The 24209-nt window shown below is 38.8% G+C and overlaps 1 protein-coding gene across 1 annotated transcript in view; it reads right to left on the bottom strand.

Annotated features, from left to right (window-relative positions):
• The window catches only part of PTPRR (protein tyrosine phosphatase receptor type R), a 378611-nt gene that overhangs the window by 239560 nt on the left and 114842 nt on the right, over positions 1-24209 (bottom strand). The window contains exons 11-13 of the mRNA XM_079937947.1: positions 20222-20288; positions 18213-18243; positions 15596-15824 (exon numbers count right to left, since the gene is read on the bottom strand). Coding sequence (XP_079794073.1) covers positions 15596-15647 — 52 coding nt within the window. The 5' untranslated portion in view covers positions 15648-15824; positions 18213-18243; positions 20222-20288. The remainder of the gene's footprint in view (positions 1-15595; positions 15825-18212; positions 18244-20221; positions 20289-24209) is intronic.

Raw genomic sequence — 24209 nt, 5'->3', positions numbered from 1 at the left:
AAACAGCTATTTGAGAACTCTAGAAAGTAAACAGTAGCAGAGGGATTGGGGATGAAGAACAGAATTCAGAATTCCACAACATCAGCAGTAAGTTTACCATCTCCCCCTGCCCCCAGTATCCTCTAGGCAAAGGTGTCCCAAAGGTCCCATAGTGGACACCAAAGTGCAGACAAAGACATCTCCAGGAGAAAATAAATACAACACCATAATTTGTGGGATGCAGTTGAAGCAGTGCTTAGAGGAAAATTTATAGCATAAATGCTTATACTAGAATTTAAGCTTCCACTTTAAGAAACGAGAAAAAAGAAGAGCAAAATAAATGTAAAGTATGCAGAGGAAAGAAAGTAAAAAGTTAAAAGCAGAAATAATTACATTGAAAATAGGAAAACAATAGAGAAAATCAATGAGACAAAAGCTGATTCTTTGAAAAACATCAATAAATTGATGAAACTCTAGCAAGATTGACAAAGAAATACAGAAGACACAAATTACCAAAATCAGATGAAAGAAAATCACTAAATACCCAGTAGACATGAAAAGGATAACAGGAGAATACTATGTACAATCCTTTGCATATACATTCAACAATTGAGATGAAATGACCAATTCCTCAAAACCCACAAACTAAAGAAACTCACCCGAGATGAAATACCTGACCTGAATTGTCCTAAAATTATAAAAGAAATTGAATTCCTACTTAAATTTGTTTTCTGAAAAAGAAATCTTCAGGATCAAATAGTTTCACTGGTAAATTTAAACATTTAAAGAAAAAATTAACTTCAATTCCCAGAAAACAGAAGAGAAGGGCACACTCCCCAAATCATTTGTGAGGCCAAAATTACTCTGATAACAAAACAAGAAAAAGTCAGTACTAAAAAAAACAAACAAACTATAGACCAATATCACTCATGAATACAGATGCAAAACTCCTCAAGAAAGTATTAGCAATTGAATGCAGAAATATAAAGGCTAATACACCATAACCAAGTAGGGCTTATTCTGGGAATGTAAGTAAGGCTGCTTCAATATTTGAAAACCAATCAATGTAATCCATCATATTGACAGTCTAACAAAGGAAAACCACATCACACCAATTGATGCAGAAAAAGCATTTGACAAAATTCACATCAACGCATAGTAAAAAAGTTAAGCAAACTAGAAATAGAAGGGAACTTCTTCAACCTTGTAAAAGGCACCTGCACAAAACCCCACAGCTAACATTAGGTTTAATGGTGAAAGACTGAATGCTTCCTTCCCTTAAGATAGAGGACAAGGCAAGTATGATATTCTTAAAACTTCTATACAATGCTGTACTGAATGAAAGTCCTAGTTACTGCCATAAAACAAAGAAAAGAAGTAAAAGGAATCCATATTGGAGAAGCAGAAACAAAATTGTACTATTTGCAGATAGCATGATTGTCTCTGTATAAAATCCTAAGGAACTCATCAAAATTTTTGTAGATCAGGTGAGTTTAGCAAGTTAATAGAATATAATGTCAACCTATGAAAATCAATGGCATTTTCTAAGCTAGCAATGTACAATTCAAAACTGAAATTTAAATAAATCTACAAAAGTTGCAAAAAATAAAATATTTAGGTATAATTCTAACAAAACATGTACAGGATATATATACTGAAAACTACAAAACGCTGAGAAAGTAAAACAAGAAGACCTGAATAAATAGACAGACATACTGTGTTCATGAATTGGAAGACTCTACATAATGAGGACGTTAATTATCCCCAATTAAAATGAAAATTCAAGCAGAATTATATATATAATATACATAATTATATACAATACATATTATATATAATTTTATATGTTCTCTGAACAAAGGCAACTTTGTTCTCTGATCATTTTGTAAAAGGACAATCATTGTTTTTCAAGGATTGCCAGCACTTTCTTCTCTAGAAAGGAGATATAAGTGGATAACATCATGAAAGTCCCTTGGGAATTTCTACATGAGAAATGACAAGGTTCTCATTTGATTTGTAAATGTCTCTCAGGCAAAGTTAAAAATACACAAGTACCAGTGGAAGTTTACTTAGAAAATGCCAATTAATAGTACTGAGAAAGGAAAGAAACATTTTTTTTTTTAAAAAGCAATGGAATAAGAGATAAGGGACCTAGATTGTTGCTTCAATACCCCCCCCTCTCATCTATGTGAACTTGAGCATGTGTCCTCAACCGCTCTAAACCTCAGTTTTCTCATCAGAAAGCAGTGAGAGGCTCGCGTACCACAAAAAACAAACAAACAAACAAACAAAACCCCACTCTTCCAGTTATTCTATAATTCTATTGGTAATGCTAACGCATGAGGTCACCACGGCACTAATCTCCAGTTAGAAGCATCCACAGTACCAACACTGAATCTTCCTGGTGAACACTATAGCCATCCCAAGATGTGACAACTGAGGTCTGTTAGAATAACCTCCCAGGTATAACTTGTGCTCACTCCTACTAATCTTAATAGCAAATTATATCAGTGTTTTGAAAGACTCCACTATGGCTCTGTCTGTATATAAAGCTAATTTTGTAAAATTCAGTTTGTGTGTCTTAGTTATGTTCTTACAACATACGTTATATGTATGTATGTATATATTTATATGTGTACACATTTGTCTTATATCCTGACACCAAACAACCAATCTGACAAAAAAAAAGTACATCTTCAGACCAGTAATTCTGTCATAAAAAGTAAAATAAAATGTGTTTCTAAAATATAACAGATACAAATTTTAATTGAATTATAATTATATTTATGAAAATTGTAAACCATCATGGGCCCTCCAAAAAAGAGCTTGTTATTGAAAGAACACCTCCCTCCAGAAATGTTTTTCCTAAAATCTAGTCTATGCACTGGTCTCTAGGATGTGTCTTCTTCTGATACTACTTAAATGCTTCACATGTTTGGCCAGTGATGTACCTAGTATATCTAAAATAAAAATAAGAAACGAACACCAAAGTAACTAGTCTCATTTTTATAGAGCTGCCTCTATTCTTCTCCAAGTAGGAAAGGCCCTGAATCCTACAAGAATAAGGAATGATTTTAATTAAGGCATCTTGTAAACTCCTCCTGCATGTTCTTTGATATAAACACTCCTTCACATTTCCTCAAATATTCCATTAGAAAATGTGGCTCCTATGCCCACTTACAGCCCACTGTAACTACTGTGGGTGACCCTCAATTCTTCCTATTTATCCCTTCCAATCAAAGTTGAGCTGCACAGTGGAGAACTCTATCTGGGAGTCACAGAATGGAAAAATGTGTGTCTGCCATGCGCTGGTGGCAAAATTACAATGAAAAGAGTTTCATGTTTCCTGGGTTTTGCCCAGCTTTAATAGCATTATATTTCATCTGATAAATGTATTACAGAGTGAAACTTAATACACTTAGGACAGCACTCTTTGGGGCAGCGTGACTAGACATAAGTCATAAAGGAGAAATGGGTGAAGACCACTGGCCTCGGACCCTGCTGAGTGAGACTTATGTTGGCTCAGACAGAAGCGCCCCAGTTCCTGAAGAACTGAGTTGGAGGATGCCTGGAGGAGAGGCTGACAGGAGTGAATGCTACTATCTCTTAAACTTCACAGCCATTAAGAGAAGACTTCTGTCAAGTATGCCCTCTGGGGAAATGCAGAAGTGGGGAAAAAACGATCATAGGGTTATAAAGCTGAGAAACACGAGCCTTTGCAGAAATCATAGGAATCGCGTTCCAAGTGCACTTACTGAACAAGGAAGCACCAAGTACATTTGTAAAATCTGATATTTATGCCTCATTGCTATGCAAACAGTTAAAATATTACTATTTATAAATAGTTACAGGAATTATAAAATATTACCATCATTTTTACAGTAGAGTTCTCCAGATGACTTAAAAGCCTGACTCCACTGCAGGACAAGGAAAAAGAAATATCTATTTTAAGAATAATTCTCGTGGTAGATTAGGAATTATATTAAAATATAGCAAAATGAATATTAGAACATATAAAAAATTACAATATTGTCATAGCAATGATACTACAGAGACATAAAGGCCCGAATATTAGGGCAAGAGGAGGGTGAGGAAGGAGGTCCACAGTAGCCACTTGAAGAGATCCCTGGCCTAGTATCCTTTGCCTGCGTTTAGGGATTTGAGGGGCACTTGGTAGGCCCTTCAGGTCAACACTGCTACTCCATCCTGCCCTAGTCCCTTCATCCATCCCTTGAAATTAATGCCACTGGTCTAAGGTACTGCTTTCTCATGGGTCTTTGGACAAAATGAACATTGGCTAGGGAAAGACCATCCAATTAACAGCTATTTTTATCAGGAGTAGATCAGTGTGTCACATCTCTTCTAAAATACAGCTAGTTGAGGAGAGACCTCTCCTGCAATGGGAAGCAAGAACTACAGACTTTAATCGGGGTGGAGAGGAAGAAGAAAGTAGGAGGTTGAGGTTCAGCCTGAGCACACGGCTCCAGAGGGTGAATGCCAAGACATCAAGGGTAGGGGTGGGCGGTTGCCAGCAGTGAGGGCTGATTTTAGGCTGAAGTATAGGAGACCGGAGGCACCTCTGCTTCAGGCACGGGGCAGGACTGGCCTGGAGGCGTGGACTCTGCACCCGCTGAGAATTTATGGTCGACTCAGCAGAATTTAACACTAGGGAAGGCAGGATGCCTGATCCCCAGAATGCACATGTGGAAACTCTGATTTCATGAAGCCTATACCCTCCCCTGCCACACACATGCCAAAGGTATGTGGACAGGGCTCTCAAAGTGGAGTTTGCAAACCCTACAATGCACAGGGTTTTCAAGGTGTCCGTGGACATGGAGAGGGTTCAGCATTAGAAGTGGGATATTTGGACTCCTGTTGGATGTTGTGAGATCAGAGTGTTTGTAGAGTGAGACAGCAGAAGGGATGATACTAGAAATCCTACCCAAACCCTAAGACTAAGAGATACTTTACCAGGAAGACGGTTGCCCATGATTGCCGTGCCTCTGGGGGCTATAGGATTTTTTTCTCTTAGATTCTCCACTTTGGAAAACAGCATTTATTTCCTCCAACACAAACTTGCTAATTATGAGCATTTTTTAATTTATAAGGCAAAGGTTCTACAAGAATTTTTTTTAAATGGAGGCATGAAAATCAGATTTTCATGGCAGGCACTCTTCACAAAAGAAGGCTTTAGGGTGATTTTCTTTTTAGTGGGCTGACAGTCAATGTGCACATTTTTTCCTTTTCAAGTATGGAACCTGAAATATAGGAACAACGAAAGTTTTCACATGCTCATATGATAATTCTTACAACTACTAGCCATTGAATGTATTCAGTGTTCCAGCCCCCATGCTGTGGGCCCTTAGGAATTAGCTCTTTAAATCCTTAAACCACCTTACGAGGTAGTTACTATGTTATTAGCCTTTTTTTTTCTGATAAGAAAAGGGACGTACAGAGAATTTAAATAGTAAACAGCAGAGATGGGATTCAAGCCCAGGCAGTCAGATTCTAGAACTTTTTAATTTTTACTATGCTACATGAGTTAGAGTGTATTTTTGCTGTTTCTGTAGTACAAGCATGTCATTTCAAACAAACTTTCCATCCTAAAGGGTGAGATGATTATCTTATATAAGGCACTTGGGATAGAGTGTAGCACATCATAGGGACTTAGGAAATAGTCCTTTGTATTTTCCTTCTTTTCTTATAAGGAAATCTATTTGTTTCTTCCCTATAAAATATAATGTTTATCTTGGTAGGAGACCCTTTTATTATATTTTCATAGCTTCAGTTAATGTCCAGATTTAGGAATTACAGAGAGATTTGTGGGGGAGGTGAACTGGGATGGGGGGAGGATGTCAAACTATTTTACTGAGGGGCTTGGTGGGGGGTATTGAGGAAGGGCTGGGAGAATGAGATCTGATGTCTTAGGCTTGGCCAGGCTCTCTCCACCCTCTCGGTGGCCAAAAGCAATAGGTGGATGTTTTGGAACTTCACAGTCCATCACAAACCTGCACACTTAGTAAGCCTCACGCCAAAGGTAGAGGAAAACTATGCAGATAAGATCAAATTGAAGAAATGATTTGAATTCAGAATCTCTCTCGGGCATGCATGCTTCTGCAGCATTGGCTCAAACACAAAAAGAATGAGAAATTGCTCCAAGATACGAGTTGACCATTTAGCATCTGACCTCTCCCACCCCTAGTCAAATAATACCTAACACTTACATGGCACTTACTAAGACAGCACAGTTTATTTTACATTACATTATCCTGTTTAACACACAACAACAACCTTATAGTTGTATAGTACCTGATCTCCATTTTAAAAAGAGGAAATTGAGACTTGGAAAGATTAAGTTGGCCTAAGTTACAGAGATAGTAAGTGATCACGCCTGGATTTGAGCTGGACCACAATATATGTGCTCTTAACTACTATCTTATTCTGCTAAAAGTCATCTAAAAATATGGCATTTACTCCTTTATTTCAATTTTCTTTTTACTTCTCTGCTTACGCCATTTCATTTTCTTCCAGGGAGAATAAAAACACCGTCTTGAATCAACAAGACCAAGAAGGTGAACTACTTTAACTTAAAACCACATCTTTATATTGACGGATTGATGGCCTTTCAAACTAACTCATCATGATGTTTGGCATACTTTGTATTCAGCATCTTTCCCAGGTAAGTGAAAGTAACCCTAGTGATGGGAGCTGACTCTGTGCAGTTATGGGCATTGCTTCATGTCCCCTCTAGTCTTCATCTGGAACTGGTTCATTACTGCAGTGAAATAGATGTAGAGCCTTATTCTATACATGTTGCTGTACAGGCCAGTAAATCACTGTGAGACACTCTTACTCTGTGCTCATTTATTGATCTTTTCCAAAGAATCAGTAGTTTAGGGCTGCCTTAAGCCATTCTGCACATTTAAGTCAGCAAATGTACATTGCTTCAGGTCTGAACTAAGATAAAAAATAATTCATATCCCCACTGAACTTGGCATCTACTTCAGTGCAATTAGACATATTGATCTAGACGTATTGCTTCACGTAAACAATTAGTTTTGTTTTGTTGTTGGTCCATGTGGTTGCAATTTTAATGGATATCAACATCTTAATAAATTGAAGTCAAATAAGATTTGATTATGAGAAGTCTAGATAGCCATTATGAATAAAAAATTTAAATGGAAAGTGCTCATATTCATAATATAAATTTGCTAATTGTCATTCTGTGGCAAGTATCATCTCAATAATAGACACAGTTATATTATTTGGTCAATAAGCATTAGGAAATTTGATCTTAAAATAACGTATTACCATTAAATTTTTTCAGGCTATTAAAATCCCTTTTGTTGGGAAACATCAGTGCTACTCTAAGTGTGTCAGCATTTGTCTAAGTACTTTGAAGATGAAGAATGCACTCATGGCCAAGTGGGATCTTTCAAAATCGTCTTTTAAAGGGAAAAATGGCTTTCTCTACCTTTTGAATCAGACTTTACAGACACCTTTTAAGAGATTTAACAATAAACTTACCATGAAACAACATCCATGTTATCATTAATACTAATGTCAATAAATGAGCCTTTGATGTGTGATCCCATCGGCTCATAAAAAGTGACTTTTTCTAATTCGTAAACCAGTCTCCATTCTTCAGGTATAAGCATGGCTCCCATAAAAATTGTTTACGGTTTTATAAAGATTTTGTCTGTATATAAAGAGACAGAAAAAATGTATAAAACCATCCAAATACTCAGAAATTTTCTGTGATCGTTTGGTTTCTGTTTGGGGGAATTAAGGGAGGGCTGGATTATTTTTGGTCTCCGTTTATTGAACCCACTGCCTCACACTCCCACCTGATTTTGAATGTGTAAGTGGTTCATGTTTGTTATTACAAGGTAGCTGATAACCAATCAGTAATCAGAGTCAGGGGTTCTGGGTCCATTCCTTAGTGCAAAACTATCACGCTATGTACCTTACCTAATTATCTGGTCTCTTTAAAATAAAGACATTCATCTCACTCCCATCCTGAAGTAGTACTAGAATATCATATAGGAATGTCTATCTATCTAGGAGGAGTTCAACAAACAACTCCACTACAATAAGCATCATGCCTATAGAACACAAACTTACCTTAAACAGACTATGTTTGAATGAAAGCTTTTCTGCCCCATTTCCACTTCTTTGTAACCAATAAATGTAAATTGGATTGAAAGAGCAGTAGTAAAGTCAATTCTACTCTTTATGATCAAAATGAGATATAATCTGTCAATATAAATTAATCATAATTTATTTTGTCTAATACATCCTGAATATGTTTAGTCATTCATTCAACATTTATTGATGGTGTACTAGATAACAAGCACAGTTCTATGTTATTGGTACATAGAGATAAAAGCTACAATTCTGCTATTGTCCTCAAATTTTTTAAATATTCATGTTCAGTGCACTAATAGAGAAATACACAGGGCCTAAAAGGAAAACCTAGGAAAGCTACTTGAATGAGGTGGGGTGTCACAGGAAGGGTTCTCAAAGTAGGCAATGACCAAGATTTGAAGTTGGAGAAAAAGTTATCTAGAAAAAGAAGCAGAGTTGGGTATTTAAGATAAATAGAACAGTATGTGAAAAGGATGAGAGGCATGGCAAACCAAAAGAAATTTGCTCTTAGTATGATAATAGTGTGCAAAGCAGAACATGATGACAGGAAAGAAAGATGGAGTTAGTAAAAGATTTTCCCAAGCTAATAAGTTTAGGTTTATTCTAAGAGAAAAGGAAATAGCTGTATTAGAGAATCTTATAAAGAAAGAATGTGATCGGGTATGCTTTTTCAAGTTTTACCTCTGATATCATTATGAAGGATGGATTTGATGGTAGGTTATTGTGAAATACTATATGAGAAATAAGGACCTAGCACAAGGCAGTGATGTGGACACGGAAAGTGGAGAACAGTTGGTGAGTAGACTTGGTGACCTTTTGGAAGAAAACAGCAAAGGTAGGGTACAAATTGCGAACTTTCAAAGACGTGAACGTGCCCCTGTATGCCAGCTGTTGTATTGTACTACTGTACTTTTCAAGGTACTGTACTGTAAAATTTTAAATGTCTTCTTTATTTTTTGTGTTTGTTTTTTATGTATTATTTGTGTGAAAAGTATTATAAACTTATTACAGGACAGTACTATAAACCTATTTCAGTACAGTACTATATAGCCGATTGTGTTAGTTGGGTACCTAGGCTAACTTTGTGGAACTTTCGAACAAATTGGACTTACTAACATGCTCTCGGAATGGAACTCGTTCATATGTAGGGGACTTACTGTATACATATACCTATGCCTCAAATGCCAAAGAAGTAGACAGGTTTGTCCTAGTGCCTTAAACCCTGCTTGTAAATTAGCTGTATGAATCCTTTCATATAACTATAGCCATTCCCATATGTACAAAGCATTTCACTAAGAAGTAAAAATATAGCCAACCAGCAAGGCATTGGGCTGTATAGCATCTGGCCATCAGTTGGAAGGACTTTGCCACTGAGTTTATAAGTAGTTCAAGCTCACCCCCAGTTGCCCTTCAATTCCCAAAGTAGCAAAGTCTGTTTGAGATGGTATGTCCCCTGGGCATGTGAGACTCCTGGGGAGCAACTTGAGTTTTGGATAAATGAGCTCTGCTGAAGTTCATGCTGGAAGTGGCTAAGCTGACAAGGTGACTTGCATGAGTGCCAAGAAGAAACTAAATGCAAAAAGAGGAGACCAGAAATATTACTGTGTTGTTTTTATTTATTCAATGTATTTATTTAATCTTTAGGAGTTTTATGCCAGGCACTACTCCCCACCCCCAGTGCTAGGCTGGGCAGAATCTGCAGTAGAAACAGCAGTAAACAAAACAGACCTCTGCCTTCAAGTTACTTATATTTTAATGGGGAGAGGGGGAACCATATTAACAATATAAATAAGTAAAATATTTGGCATGATAGATGGTGAAAGACCTCTGGTAAAAAAAAGTAAAGCAGGAGCAACACTATTTACAACAGCCAAGACATGGAAACAACCTAAATGCCCATCAACAGATGAATAGATAAAGAAGATGTGGTATATATACATATACAATGGAATATCACTCAGCCATGAAAAAGAATGATATAATGCCATTTGCAGCAACATGAATGGACCTAGAAATTACCATACTAAGTGAAGTAAGTCAGAAAGAGAAAGACAAACACCATATGATATCACTTATATGTGGAATCTTAAACATGACACAAATGAACACATCTACAAAACAGAAACAGATTCACAGACATAGAGAACAGACTGGTGGTTGCCAAGGGGGAGAGGGGCGGGGGAGGGAAGGACTGGGAGTGTGGGATGAGCAGATGTAAACTATTGTATATAGAATGGATAAACAACTAGGTCCTACTGTATAGCACAGGGAACTATGTTCAATATCCTGTGATAAACCAGAATGGAAAAGAATATGAAAAAGAATATATATGCATAATTGAGTCACTTTGCTGTACAGCAGAAATTAACACAACATTGTAAATCGACTACTCTTCATAAAATTAATTTAAAAAGTAAAGCAGGGAAGGGGTATCAGAGGGTTTTTGGGGGGTGGGATATGAAATATTAATTAGGATAGCCAGTGAGGGCTTCACTGAGAAAGTAACCCTTGAGCAAAGACCTAAAATTGAGGGATTAAGCCATGGAAATACAGAGAAAGGATAGTTCAGGCAAAGAAATAAAGAAAACTTTTTTGGGAGGTGGGCAAGTGCCTGGCATCTTCTTGGAATAGGAAGGAGACTACTGTAGCTGGAGAGAGACAAAAAAGAGGAAAGCAGTGAGAGATATCAGAGAGGTAATGGTTGGATAGAACAGAGTAGAACTTGGGCCAGTGTAAGGACTTTGTTGAGTGATTTTGAACAGGAAAAATCAATTTGGGAGTTCTAAGGGACTCTTCTTTGAGGAAAAGACATCTTAGAACATATTTTCCTATCCGTCTACCCTTTCTTTTGAGGGTGATGTTTCTGCAAATGACTTCCCTGATCCTCTTGATCCCATAGGAACTCTTCCCTCTTAAAGACTAGAGAAACTGACTATGCACTTCTCTGAGAATGAAGAGGCATCTTCAGAAGATATACTGAAGGTAGTCTCTGTGCCATCCAGAAAGGCCAATAGTAAGAACAATGTAGAAATTTGAAAGAACCTTTTCCAGAGCCTGATGAGAGAGTAATCCATTGACATCAGCTTCTATGTCTTATTAGCTATTCAATAGGAAAAAGAAAGCTTTCACATGATAATTTTCAAGATATTCACTCCTTTGCAACTACAATACTACCCAATAAATATCATCTCCTGAAACAGAATATAGTTCTTTGGGAAAAGAAAGAGAAGAAACACTGAAGAAAAGCTATCTATGGCTCTTCCACATAATATTTTTGCCATCCATATTATTGGGTAGCTTTTAGCTGCCTTCTTGTATATTCCTGAAGTGGTCTTTTCAACAGAAGTTGATACATTATGTTGGTTCACAGAAAGGTAAAGAATGGGATGGGCAGAAGACCTAAATAGACATTTCTCCAAAGAAGATATACAGATTGCCAACAAACACATGAAAGAATGCTCAACATCATTAATCATTAGAGAAATGCAAATCAAAACTACAATGAGATATCATCTCACACCAGTCAGAATGGCCACCATCAAAAAATCTAGAAACAATAAATGCTGGAGAGGGTGCGGAGAAAAGAGAACACTCTTGCACTGTTGGTGGGAATGTAAATTAATACAGACACTATGGAAAACAGTAGGGAGGTTCCTTAAAAAACTACAAATAGAATTACCATATGCCTCAGCAATCCCACTACTGGGCATATACCCTAAGAAAACCATAATTCAAAAAGAGTCATGTACCAAAATGTTCATTGCAGCTCTATTTACAATAGCCAGGACATGGAAGCAACCTAAGTGTCCCTCGACAGATGAATGGATAAAGAAGATGTGGCACATATATACAATGGAATATTACTCAGCCATAAAAAGAAACGAAACTGAGTTATTTGTAGTGAGGTGGATAGACCTAGAGTCTGTCATACAGAGTGAAGTAAGTCAGAAAGAGAAAAACAAATACTGTATGCTAACACATATATATGGAATCTAAGGGAAAAAAAGGTCATGAAGAACCTAGGGGTAAGACAGGAATAAAGACACAGACCTACTAGAGAATGGACTTGAGGATATGGGGAGGGGGAAGGGTAAGCTGTGACAAAGTGAGAGAGTGGCATGGACGTATATACACTACCAAACGTAAAATAGATAGCTAGTGGGAAGCAGCCGTATAGCACAGGGAGATCAGCTCAGTGCTTTGTGACCACCTAGAGGGGTGGGATAGGGAGGGTGGGAGGAAGGGAGATGCAAGAGGGAAGAGATATGGGAACATATGTATATGTATAACTGATTCACTTTGTTATAAAGCAGAAACTAACACACCATTGTAAAACAATTATACTCCAATAAAGATGTTAAAAAAAAAAAAAGAATGGGGACAGTTAGTGAAAAAGAATCTGGCACCACTATCTCAATGGTGGCCTCAACTGTCAGAAACAGTGTAGGATTTTATATAGTGTGCAATCACAGGCCTGGAAACATAGGTTTTTTACCCTGGCTATACTGTTAATTGGCACTTTAAAGTAATTACCAGCTATCATTTACTGGATCATAGTTTTCTCACCTGTACACTAAGCAGTTAGATGGACAATAATTAACACTTTTCTTGTTAAAGACATCTATGAAAATCAGCCGCCATAGATAAGAGTTGAGTCCAGGTTCTCTAACAAGTTCCATGCTCAGTAATTCGTTAAGGTTATCTTACCCAGAGATGTTAATTACACAGCATTGTACCCCCTCTTCCCCTTTTTGTTCCCACAGACATTACAAACAGATTCAATATTTCCACTGTTAAGGCAATCAGAACTCAGGGTTGGTCAGAATTTTTTTTTTTTAATTTTTTTTTTTTTTTTGCATAGTGACTCAGGAGATCATGACCAAATAATTAGAGATGACGCTCAAGCTGAAAACAGTTTGCTACTTATCATTAGGAGAATGACAATTGAAGTCAACAGTTCCTAGTATAGCTACAAAGAGCACTCACATCCTGGCAGCCAATTTCTCCCATCCCAAAAGGGGTGTAACCTGTCATCAGTTCCACCAGCATAAAGTAGTTGCTGGTACCCTGGACATAACCAAAATGGATCAATTAGCTTTTCAGCCAAAGAGGCCTGACTCTATAGAATTCATTTCCCTTCTTTATAAAGCTCACTTCTCTCCTGAGAGGAAAACCTTCTGCAAGAGAAGCCAAATCAGACATTCAACAAGTAGAGACAATCACTGACTTCTTGATCTTTGCCCTCCCACTTACTCATTTTCTTATTACCCAAATCTACAGGAGCTGAGATCAAGAAATCTGGTTTGTCTCAGTTCTAATGAAAAGTCCTAACAATGTTATTTAGATAACTGTGATGAATTTTAATCTGATGACAGCTTGTGACCCACAAATTGCTGTTTAAATTAAAATGCATTCAAAATGAAACTGGCAAGACAACCACAATATTAAACTTGCAATCTGCTGTGAAAAAACACCTATCAAAAGCACTACATTAAATATGAATATAATTAATTTCTATACAGCATCTTGCAATTGAAATCTGAAGATAGTCTTCAATGCATTGCCTTATTAAATTCAAATTGATTAAATAGTCTTTTTTTTTTTTTTTTGCAAATTAAGAAGTCAAAGTAGAGTTGGACTGGTTTGTCTTTGGTAATATACCCTTTTGGCAGAACTCCATGTATAATCTAGGGCTACAGATGCCTAGGTTTCTCCTTTAATGAACAAAAGTCTTCTATTTCCTCATGCCAAATATTCATCTACAATAAATTTAGAAATGTTTTCCACCTGCTTAGTTTTAAGTTTATCTATAGCTTTTATAGCTTTTAAGCTATAATTACTCAAGATATATTAAATGTTATCTTTAGAAATGTTATATATTAGCTTTAAAAATAACGACACTAAAATTTTTCATAGATCAGCTAAATCAGCTAAATTGATAGGAATTGAGGATTTTTCAGTAACAGATGTTTCTATCAGTGCTACAATAAAACAATAACGTAAATAAACCTCAACCCAATGTGTATATTTTCATCCTATATTTCAACATTAAAGAACTGTATGTGGTAATGAAAGTATTCACTATAACTGTTTGCAAATAATTTAATAACCAAGTCATAGCTATTTCTTAGTTTTCAAAAAGTGTCAAAGAACTCCTGAAAATTCCACAATATAACATCATAATTATACAATTAACATGGGTACTTAATTATAGCCAGAATGTCCCTAACCATTACTTGTTCAAGAGATTCACAATATGTTAAAATAGTATTAGCTAGAAATAAGGAAGTACCATATTTCACTCTCATTATCACCCACATAGAAAAGGACTCACCCACACTCTTTTTAAAAGATAATACAAAAATTGTAATTTTGCAACCATTATTTTTATTCATTACCCCTGGAATGTAGTACATACTCTATAAATGTTGGTTGAAAGAATGAATGAACGTCTGTGGTTGGATAACAGGCAAACTCTAGGAAAATACCTAGTCCTTGATTGCTACAGGGATACTGCATGGACAACTGCTGTCGCAGCAGGGTTCCTAAAATCTCTCTGCCATATTCTATTTTGGTTCACGTGTGTGTAAAAATGATAAAGGATTCAGTCCAGCAAGTCCTTGCATTACATAGAGGCTGCATGTATCCAAAAAGCAGGGTCTGTAGCAACATCGCATATAAAATTCCCCAGGTACTTCCTAAGGTTTGCTTCCATACAAAACCTGACACTGGTATCAAATATGTTTATATTTGGGAATTAGTCTCACTGTCACTCCTGGCTAGACCTCATCAAATCTGTCCCAGGGACAGTGCCGACCCCGGGGTTGTCAGCTTTGAAACTGTGATTGGGTTTCTGTCTAGTGCCCTCGCAATCTGACCATGATGCTGAAAGAGAAGAGAGGGTCTTATTTTAAATCTTTCGTTCCTCTCATTGGTTTAGAAAATTCGACTGACAAGAGCAGGGGCCAAAGGAGCCTGAAGCGGCATCATTAATGCGAACCATGTATTTCGATCTTTGCGGAGGAGATGTGGTCCATCAGGTTACAGCCAGCGCACCCCTGTGAGCTCTCGCTAAACCAAGAGACCTTACGGATGTAGCCGCTGCAGTAGAAAAGGTTACATTCAGTAGGATGTCTTGTCTGCCTCCTGAAAAACTGACAGTCAAGTGCAGAGCCTAGAAACAAAATCTGGGAGTCTACATGGAGGGGAGGGGTGGAGCAAGCCAACCTCTATTCGTACTGCAAATGTTCATACGAGGTAAGGAAAAATCAAGAGCTGATTTTAGCTTTAAGTTTTCGGCCGCAGTCTTCCAACAGGTGCATGACTCCCTCACCGCTTTCCTGTCAGCACTGTCCTGCTTTGCCTTCCTAAGGCTTTCTTCGCGAAGCAGGCTTTTCCTACAGCCCTCAAGCATGTGCAGTCTCCCAGCGCATCCACATCTCTGGCTCTATGCCCGGCAACCCCTTACCTGCAGCGTGAAGAAGCAGGCACAGCGCAGGGAAGCCAACCGCCCTCCGCATACTGTTTGCATTGAGAGGTGGAGGAGAAACTCAGCCACGCCGCCACTTCAGGCAAAGTGTTATTGGAAAGAGCCCCCGCCGATGGTCCTCTGGTCTCCGGGATTCATTCGCAGGTCCTCGGCTCGGGCTGGCAGAGCCGTGTGTGGCGCCCACAGAAGGAAGCACCAGCTTCGCCTCCTTAAGAGAGGAGAGGAAGAGGAGTAGGATGCGGCGGCGAGCTGGGCGGCGCAGGGCGGGGACCGACGCCCTGGGAGCCGCTACTGCTCGGCCTTCTGGAAGCTCCGCAGGCGCGGAGGGGAAGGCGCGGGGGGGCGGGGCGCACTCCCGCGCCAGCCCTGGAGCCCGGGGCCAGCGCAGCGCGAGCAGCAGCTCCGCCGCGCCGCGGCTACTGAGCATGCCCAGCGCTGGCCCTCGCGCCGCACGCACGGGAGTTTCAAAGTGAAATTCCATTTCTCCGGGTCTTAGCTGCGGCTGCGAGGGGAGCAGGCTCCACCGCGGGGCGCGGGCGGGGCGGGGAGAAGCATCTTGGGACGGTTGTCAGGGGTACAGCATCTGTCCAAAACGTGGGGGTGGGACTAGATGAAGGCCCCATCTGAGGAACCAGAGGAGAGAGCCTAAGAAAGTGTCAACCCCTACACCCACCCTGCTCCTTCCCCAAATCTCGGTTTACACGTGGACAGAGCTCATTGCTAGCAGTTGACGCTTCCTGGGCCGCAGATTGCCCAGCTTCTCCAGGCTGCCTATGGGAATAGAGTACAGGTGTCTTCCGCTAATCAGGATTGCCAGGGGGAGCGGTCATGGGGCAGCCTGCTGGGTGTAAGCAGTAAACGTGCATCCTGGGGGTGCCTTCTTTCCAACACGGTCCCTTTTCTCTTTCGCCTGTCTCCAGCGCGGTCCCTGTTTTTAAACTTTCTCAAGCTCAAAGTCAATGACCATAGTGACAGAAGAGGGATATATCCATGTAATTGAAGAGAAGAAGGCACCTTTTTGTTTTTTGGAGATAATTATCTTCAGTCTCCATTTTTACTTTCTAAGGGGAAAGATAATAGAATCACCTCTGTAACTGGTCTCCTGCCGTGCAGCTCTGCGTCTCTAGGGAGTCTGCAACAGGCTAATACAGGTGTTCCTCCCCCCTCATCTGTGACATTGGAGTGTGGAGATGCTTCTGTTACTCCAGTGGCTAATTACTCCTAGTCATGAAGTCCCTTGGCCAGACTTTCTCCATTAACTATCCCAGCAACTCTTTTCTGCCTCTGTGTCTTCATGGGATGCTATTGCCCCTTCCCCAGTTGCTCCCACTTGCTTCAGTACCACATTCAAGTTTAAAAAGGTCTAACCTTGATCTCACTTTTCCAGAAAGCCCTGGGCTAACTCCAGATTACAATATTTCTCTTCCACACTTGAATGTATAGACAACATTTGCTAAGCATTGCCTCACAACACAGCCCAAGGCTCCCTAGGAACTTCTGCATCTTTGTATTACTTAAATTGAACACAGTGGTTCTAGGTAAATAAGAGGTAGGAGTAAGTGCTTGTTGAATTGAACTGCATATCTCATTCAATGCTTTCTTCCTCCATCCTCTGTGAATTGGGACAACTAATGGGAAACATGCTACCCACAAGAGCTTAAATTAGACAGGATGTCACAGGATCAGAGCCCAGGCAGTATCATTTCCTTTATAATTTATTTTATCTCTAGCATTGAGAGGCAAGGCTAGGAATTACACTCAAATAGTTGAGAGAAGGGGGAGAATGAAATTTATTTTTAATACGTTGACAGGACTTCTATGCTGAAAATAGAGATAAATGCAGCTTTACTACTCCACCTCGTCCACTTCCCCACATGGGTGTGTCACATACCATTTCTGTGGCACTACTGTTTCGCCCAAAACCTCTCTAAGCTGTAACCTCTTTCCCTACTGTAGATTCACTTTTCCCCAGTATCCTCTCCCCACAGCATATATCAGTTTCTAACATACCAAAAGAATTACTTATTACATCTATCATTTATTATCTCTTTCCTTACCCCCCTTCCCACAATGGAATCCAACCTCTACAATGGCAGATATCTTTGACAATTTTTTTTTTTTTTTTTTTTTTTTTTTTGCGGTACGTGGGCCTCTCACTGTTGTGGCCTCTCCCGTTGCAGAGCACAGGCTCCGGACGCGCAGGCTCAGCGGCCATGGCTCACGGGCCCAGCCGCTCCGCGGCATGTGGGATCTTCCCGGACCGGGGCACGAACCCGTGTCCCCTGCATCGGCAGGGCGGACTCTCAACCACTGCGCCACCAGGGAAGCCCATCTTTGACAATTTTATTCTCTGATATATGCCAACTGACTAGAACAGTCGTGCCTCACACAAAACAGGTGCTCAAAAAAAGGAATAAATCAAAAGCAATTAGCTGATAAAATTCAATTTGACAATTATCCTGACCCTTTGGAATTCTTACTAAGTAGATATTTAGCTGTGTTTAAAAATTAGAGGAGTAGCCCTTCTCATCTAACATCAGGTACTAGAATTGCGGCAGGGCTGAGAGGTGAAGTGAAATAACTGTAGTCCACTTACAGTGGATGTGCTTCTCTTATTTTCTTCCTCCCTAAAAAAAAAAAAAAATTTACCACACTTTCATAGCTCTCCAAGAAGAAAATGCACATACGGTAAAATGAAGAAATGCTGCTATAATGCCCTGAACCCTTTGCTTTCCCACAGATAATCCCAACATTTATTTCGGGGGGGGGACATTTAAAGTTTCAAATAATATAATTTTTTGTGACTTTGCCAAAAAGCATTCAGCCAGCTATTTATTTTGCCCAGGGGTGCAGGTAGCTGAATTATTAAACTGTGCATGAAAATCCCCTTCACAGCAAAATTCCCAATTTCTAATTCAACTAGATATACTACTAGAATAGTTCAGCATGGTAAAAATAACCTCCAGATGTAATTTTGGTGACTGGATATTAATTATTAATTTACTTGTAAAAGATAAAGGAGCAAAAAAATTCATATTCCTTGGTGAGTTGACCTAATATACCCTCAATAGATTTGATCCCATGACATGTGAAGTCAATGGACAGTAAGTGAATTAGCCCATTAGTGAAAAGTCAATCTCTTATTTCTTTGAGACATATTCTCTGTGAGTCCATAGATGCTGCTTTCCCTTGACCTGTGATCTAACACTAGTGAAGGCAATTTGGTGTTTTAGAGAAGAACCTTGGTTAACAAACTGTGCCAAGGTTTTAAAAAGTTCCAATGTAAAGAAGCATGGAAATTAATATGAGAGAGCCATGCAAATTGGTACTGGCCCACAGAGCTGTGTCCTAAAGGAAATCATTTACATTTTGAAAGAGAAACAGAAAATTAGTCATGTGGACTTTTTCTCCCCACAAAATGCACAGTCTCTGTTTCTTATGAAGTGAGAGTCAGGAAGAATTTATACAGGAAAGAAGCCTTTCAGAGCCTGTCCTCAAACCAAATATAACTGCTATGAGCTTCCACATTAACATGTCTATAAATGGATGACAACCATTCATATTGGCCATCTTTCCCCAGGACACTTTAAAGAAATTGGATCCATTGACTGTTAGAGTTTCCTATTTAAGTTATTTGATTATGATGATTATTTAAATATAATGAGAGCTAACACTGTTTAGTGCTTCCTGTGTGCCAGGCTCTGCTCTAAGCATATGGATGTCCCATTTAAACTTTATAACACCCCTACAAGGAGGCATTATCATCATCTCATTTTAGAGATGAGACAATGGAGGTACAGAGAAGTAACTTGCCCCAAATCAAGTAGTAGGTAATCAACCAAAAGGTAAACTGGTAGAGTTAGGATGCGCGATCAGATAATTTGATACCAAACCACTGTGATATACTACTGCACATATAATAAACATAAATAGTGACAGTTGTAGGCAGCTCACTAGAATTAGATGAGGGCCAGAGCAGAACACTGACCCTAGACCTGGCAGTAAAGGTCTGGTGAGACACAGCCACAGGAGATGGTCTCCAGAAAGGTGAAGCACTGCTTGTGGCAGTGGACTCCGGGGTCTAGCATCTAGTGAACAAAGACACACAGCAGGTAGAATCACGCTTAGGAGAACTTAATGAGAAGGATGCTTAAAGTAATGGAGAGCAGGATAGAGGAGTTTATCTCTTTTTTTTTTAATGGCTTGACTTTATTTTTATTATTATTTTTTGGCTGTCACACAGCACAGCTTGTGGGATCTTAGTTCCCTGACCAGGGATCAAACCCGTGCCCTCGGCAATGAAAGTGCGGAGTCTTAACTACTGGACCGCAGGGGAATTCCCAGAGGAGATTATCTCTTCTTGGAGGGTGGCAGCAGAGGTGGGAATGTGTAGCAGGCAAGAAGCTGTTAGTGGAGAACAGTAAATGAGCCGAGCCCAGCGGGATGAGCAAGTTCTAACTGCTCTGCATGAAGAGAGGCTGTGGGATGGTGTGAGCTGGTGCAAGAGACGTGAGACAGTGAAATGACTTCAAGGAACTTACCAAAGTGTACAGGAGCAATAGGTGACAATGCCCAACATGTTACTGAGATCCATAATGTACTTACCCTGCACCATGCTTCACAGAGCCACTTTATCAATCACGAAGTCCCTTTCCTTTTGCCTGAGAGATATCTACAGATAAGAGGGAAAAAGAAGGGCAATAATTTATCTTTACAAATTAAAGAATTGATGTGAATTAAGCTGTATTCAGAGTAGAATGGCCCAGGATCAAACGGAATGAACTGGAAATTCACGGGGGAAGACATGTTCAGATGAGTGGCTTCACCATTAATTTTTAAAAATATTTTTCCTAACCACAAAAAAGCAGAACAATCTACTCCTCTGTATGAGCATACAGTGAAGAAAATGGTGAAATAAAAAGCGCACTAAGAATGAGGAAGAAAAGCATTACAATTTACAAAATACATATTTTCACACCAAACTCTCGCAAGAGCTCTGGGAGATGTTACTCTCCTTTTGTGATGGAGGAAGAAACTGAAACTCAATAAGGCCAGTAATTTGCCCATGGTCATCCAGCCAGTAGGTGGCGTAGCTGGGATCAGAAGTCAGGACTGGTGACTCTAGCACTATGCTTTAACAACTCTGTTGTACTGACTCCCTGATTAATGGAAGGACTTAACTTCAAGACTTAAGTGGAAAATGCAGTGTTTTCAACTCAAGAAACAGACTTCAATCAAGATGGTTAATGACAATTAAATTTTACAACCTAACACAGCTCTAGTTTTGCTAAGATTTATCTATTTGAAGTGTTTGATACACGCACACATACACAAATACATAAAGACAGCAATATGTATTCTAAGAAGAAAATTAGGTACCCCAAATAAGGTATATATTCTTCTATATACATGTGAAATATGCTGTCCTAGTAAAATACAAAATATCAAAGATAGGAAGGCTATGAGTACCTATAGATTCTTCTATTGGTTCATCATTAAAATTTTATTCAGAATGAAGCATACACTTTCCTGGGAGCTAGGCCTTGGTATCAGTGTATTGCACTGTCACCTACTCTGGCACTGCAAAGGTCAGATTCAGCCAAGATGTCGGTAACAGATTTATAAACCACTGACTCTCCTGCATTAGCTCTCTGTCCATCCCAAGACACTAATCAGGATGCACTTACCCCATGCATCATCCTCAGCAGCACACAGATGTGAGAGCCCTCAATTATGGCTTAGGCCAGCTATGTAGGGCCAGTCAAATACATTTCCTACATTGCTTGATCATTCTCTTGGATCTCCTTGAATGAGGCCGTTTTGGAACAGCTCATTCAACCAAAAGCTCAAGACACTAAGAATATCCAGGGAATGTAGCTATAGCTTGATTAGATCATTTAATGCCACTCCATTTCTGTTACATTATTTTCTCCCATAACTATAAGATGATGTGAAAGAACATGTCCCAAATATGGACCTTCATGCCTCTCACTGACTGCTCACTCTTAGAAACTAAAAGTCACGGTTCTCTCTGTCTTGTAGTTCCTTCTTTCCCTCATTCTTGCAGCTGTATGTCCACAGGAGAGAAGAGGATAATTTATCAGTCTATGCTTCAGGGATGAGAAACATTTTTAGATTAAAATATTCCTTTGTGGAAGACCTACTCCTCCACAACATGGTAGGGAGAGTTAGAAGTAACCTTACTAAAAATGACTGTAACATGACCACTGATATCCTCAAATAACTAAGCAGTCATCTGTCTGTGACCATGATTTTGACTTATTCAACAGAATCCATGTGTGCGGGAGCAACACCAGTATCTCTGTTCAGTGAATATACTAGAAAATATTATTTGAAGTCAAGTTATAGTGGGATATGCTACATCACATACATTCCAAAAACAGTGAAATAATCTGCTGACTTTTCATTGATACATCATTTGATTTCAAATGATTTAAAAAAAAACATATACTGAGTATCTGTGATGATCCAGGAAGTGTTTTTAGTTCTTGGGATGTATTATTGAAACAAAAAAGACAAAGACTCCTGCCCTCATCATGCTTGCATTCTAGGAGGAAGCGTTACACATTTAACAGTAAATATAAGAAAGAACTAAATTATATAGTACAGTGAAAGTTGATAACTGCTATGGGGAAAGGAAAACATAGATCAAAGTAAGGGAAATTAGGGGAGTGAGGATGGGGACAAAATGTGAGTATAAGGAATTTGCAGAATTAAATAGGATCTTTAAGATAAGCCATGTGGAGAAGGTAAGCAAAGAACAGAGCCTTGAAGTTGCTGAAAGAGTTATCAAAACAGACCCCTGGTTAAAGAACTTTCCAGGAGAAGGGAACAGCTAAAGGCTCTCATGAGTCCATAGATATTTTAACCAACTTGGAAAACCACTCTGTGTCAGAAAAAATTTCCAGCACGACTTTAAATATACTATGCATGTCCAGACAAATACAGTAGGAAAAATGTCAAATTAGACTAAATGAATAATTCTCCACCAGAATTTTTAAATTAATTCTAGTTCCACTGATTCCAAATTACAGTAATACAACTTTGCAAATAACAAAAATTCAGAGATTGCAACTACCCAATGGACACAATCACATGGAATTCCACTCTTTATTTCATGCTTTTAGTATAAAATAAACATCTTATTAATTTAGAAATGTGGGTGCATATGTTGATATTTTATTCGCCCGAAGAGACTTAGAGAAAAACTCTGTGAACTACCCTTATACTAAATTACCAACAAAAGAGTAGATCCAACGCATTATGGACGAGAAATCTAAGCAGGAAAAGAATGAGAAAAATACCCGAGCAAGCATTTTTGTGTTCTCAGTTTCTGGCTTGGTAAATGGCATCAAAATACGTGGGTTAGGTATTGTCCAAATGCTGGAGAATAAAGATTTTACAAATGTCCTGTTTCTTAGAGTAACTTAAAAAATAATTTTGATTTTTTGTTATTTGGGGATAGAATAGAAAGTAACCTCATTTTACATTTTAATAAAATGTCTTTTTTATTCAAGTCCATATAATAAGGGCACACCAAAATACTACTTTGTTGTTAATACAAATGGAGAAAAATATAAATCATCCCTCTTAAAAGGAGTCATCTGGACCCTCTAGTCTTAGACATACTCTGCTTTAGAAAAGAAAGTAAGTAATCTAGCCTAGATTTTGACTGCAGAACTTAAACTAAATCATATTTTATATTAGGTCTGTTCCAAAAGTGAAAGTCACAAAGATTGAAAAGTATACTCCCTTCAAAACCAAATTCAGTAACAAATGTGGAAATAAAATTAATTTAATTATTTTTGAATTAGTTGTAAACATAATTAGATAGCAGTCTAACTTTACCACACTATTTGTAGGAAGTGGGCAAAACAGACACCATATTTCTGAAATTTACCCTTTTCTAAATTAATTGTCTCCAGTCTGAGTTGAACATTCTAAATTACAAAAGTAAAAACATCCATTGAACAACAGACAATACAAAAAGAAAGAAAAAAGTGTGGCCATGAATTCCATTAACTGGTGATAAACACTGGTAGCATTTTGGTACGTCTAGTTCCCTTCTACTCCCACCCTGGGGAAATATGGGTCTGTGCATGCATGTATTTATAATTATTATTAACTTTAACTTAATTTTTACACCAATGACATCATACTATGGATTTGGAGACTGTTTCTTTACCTAATAGTATTGTGGGAACACATTTCCATGTCATTATTTTTTTTTTTTTTTTTTTGCGGTACGCGGGCCTCTCACTGTTGTGGCCTCTCCCGTTGCGGAGCACAGGCTCAGCGGCCATGGCTCACGGGCCCAGCCGCTCCGCGGCATGTGGGATCTTCCCGGATCGGTGCACGAACCCGTGTCCCCTGCATCGGCAGGCGGACTCTCAAACACTGCGCCACCAGGGAAGCCCTCCATGTCATTATTTTTAATTGTTGCATAGCATTGCACTATGGCATTCCATTTTTGACTTCTTAGTTTTTAGAGCTCTTCTTCAATTAATGTGAGCTGCTTTACAAAGCAAGAAAAGGCATTCAAATGATACTCACTTACCCTGTAAAATATTTA

Source organism: Stenella coeruleoalba, assembly GCF_951394435.1.
Source record: "Stenella coeruleoalba genome assembly, chromosome: 11".
In the NCBI taxonomy this organism is placed as follows: Eukaryota; Metazoa; Chordata; class Mammalia; order Artiodactyla; family Delphinidae; genus Stenella; species Stenella coeruleoalba.
The sequence above is the reverse complement of the archived record's forward strand: the minus strand, read 5'-3'. Positions and strand labels throughout refer to the sequence as shown.